The 668-nt window shown below is 56.4% G+C and overlaps 1 protein-coding gene across 1 annotated transcript in view; it reads left to right on the top strand.

Moving 5' to 3' along the window:
• The first annotated feature begins 332 nt into the window (after positions 1 to 332).
• Positions 333 to 668, top strand: part of ETAA1 (Ewing tumor-associated antigen 1) — a 9,811-nt gene continuing 9,475 nt past the window's right edge. The window contains exons 1-2 of the mRNA XM_014964413.1: positions 333 to 341; positions 535 to 598. Coding sequence (XP_014819899.1) covers positions 333 to 341; positions 535 to 598 — 73 coding nt within the window. The remainder of the gene's footprint in view (positions 342 to 534; positions 599 to 668) is intronic.

Raw genomic sequence — 668 nt, 5'->3', positions numbered from 1 at the left:
AGGTATGTTTATACATTTACATTTAGTGGCTCGGGGAGGAAATATCCACCTTATGATGTAATACATACATGTGTTTGCATTTATATTGTTTTAAATAATGATGTAATACCACAGATCCCTCAGGAACTGCATGTTAATTTCTTACCTACCAAATTTGGCTTCTGTAAGTCTCTTTTTGCCAGCCCCAATTCCCATGCTGGGCCGAAATGGTTTATGCCTGTTGGGACTTGTTTTCTCTTGGAGGACACTCACTGCACACCACTTTTCTGGGCCCTAAGGGCCCAGAGAAGGGCCCAGAGGGCAGAGACCTGGGCGGCTGCAGGGTTGGCGGGATGGCGGGAGTGGGCTAGGAGCCACTGGAGAATTAAGGGCCTAAGGCCACCTCAGAGACGAGCACATCTCAGAAGTACACAAGAAGTACACGAGAAACCACCTCAGGGACACGAGACCCACCGGAGGGCACATCCAGCCGCTCAGGCGGCGGCGGATTCGGCTTTATCCGTCCCCGGACTCAAGGTTTTACCCCCCATTAAGGCCGAGGGCGCCTCGCCCGCCACAGTGCCTCAGCGAAGCCGCCTCACGCTGAGGGCGGGCCCGCGTGCGCGCGGCGCGAGCTGCCAGCGCACGGCCAGCTCCCTGCCGCCGCCTCCTCAAGCCCGCCCACCACC

The sequence above is a fragment of the Calidris pugnax genome, unplaced genomic scaffold (genome assembly GCF_001431845.1).
Source record: "Calidris pugnax isolate Ruff unplaced genomic scaffold, ASM143184v1 scaffold219, whole genome shotgun sequence".
In the NCBI taxonomy this organism is placed as follows: Eukaryota; Metazoa; Chordata; class Aves; order Charadriiformes; family Scolopacidae; genus Calidris; species Calidris pugnax.
Note: the sequence above shows the minus strand (reverse complement) of the source record. Positions and strands in the feature narration are given on the sequence as shown.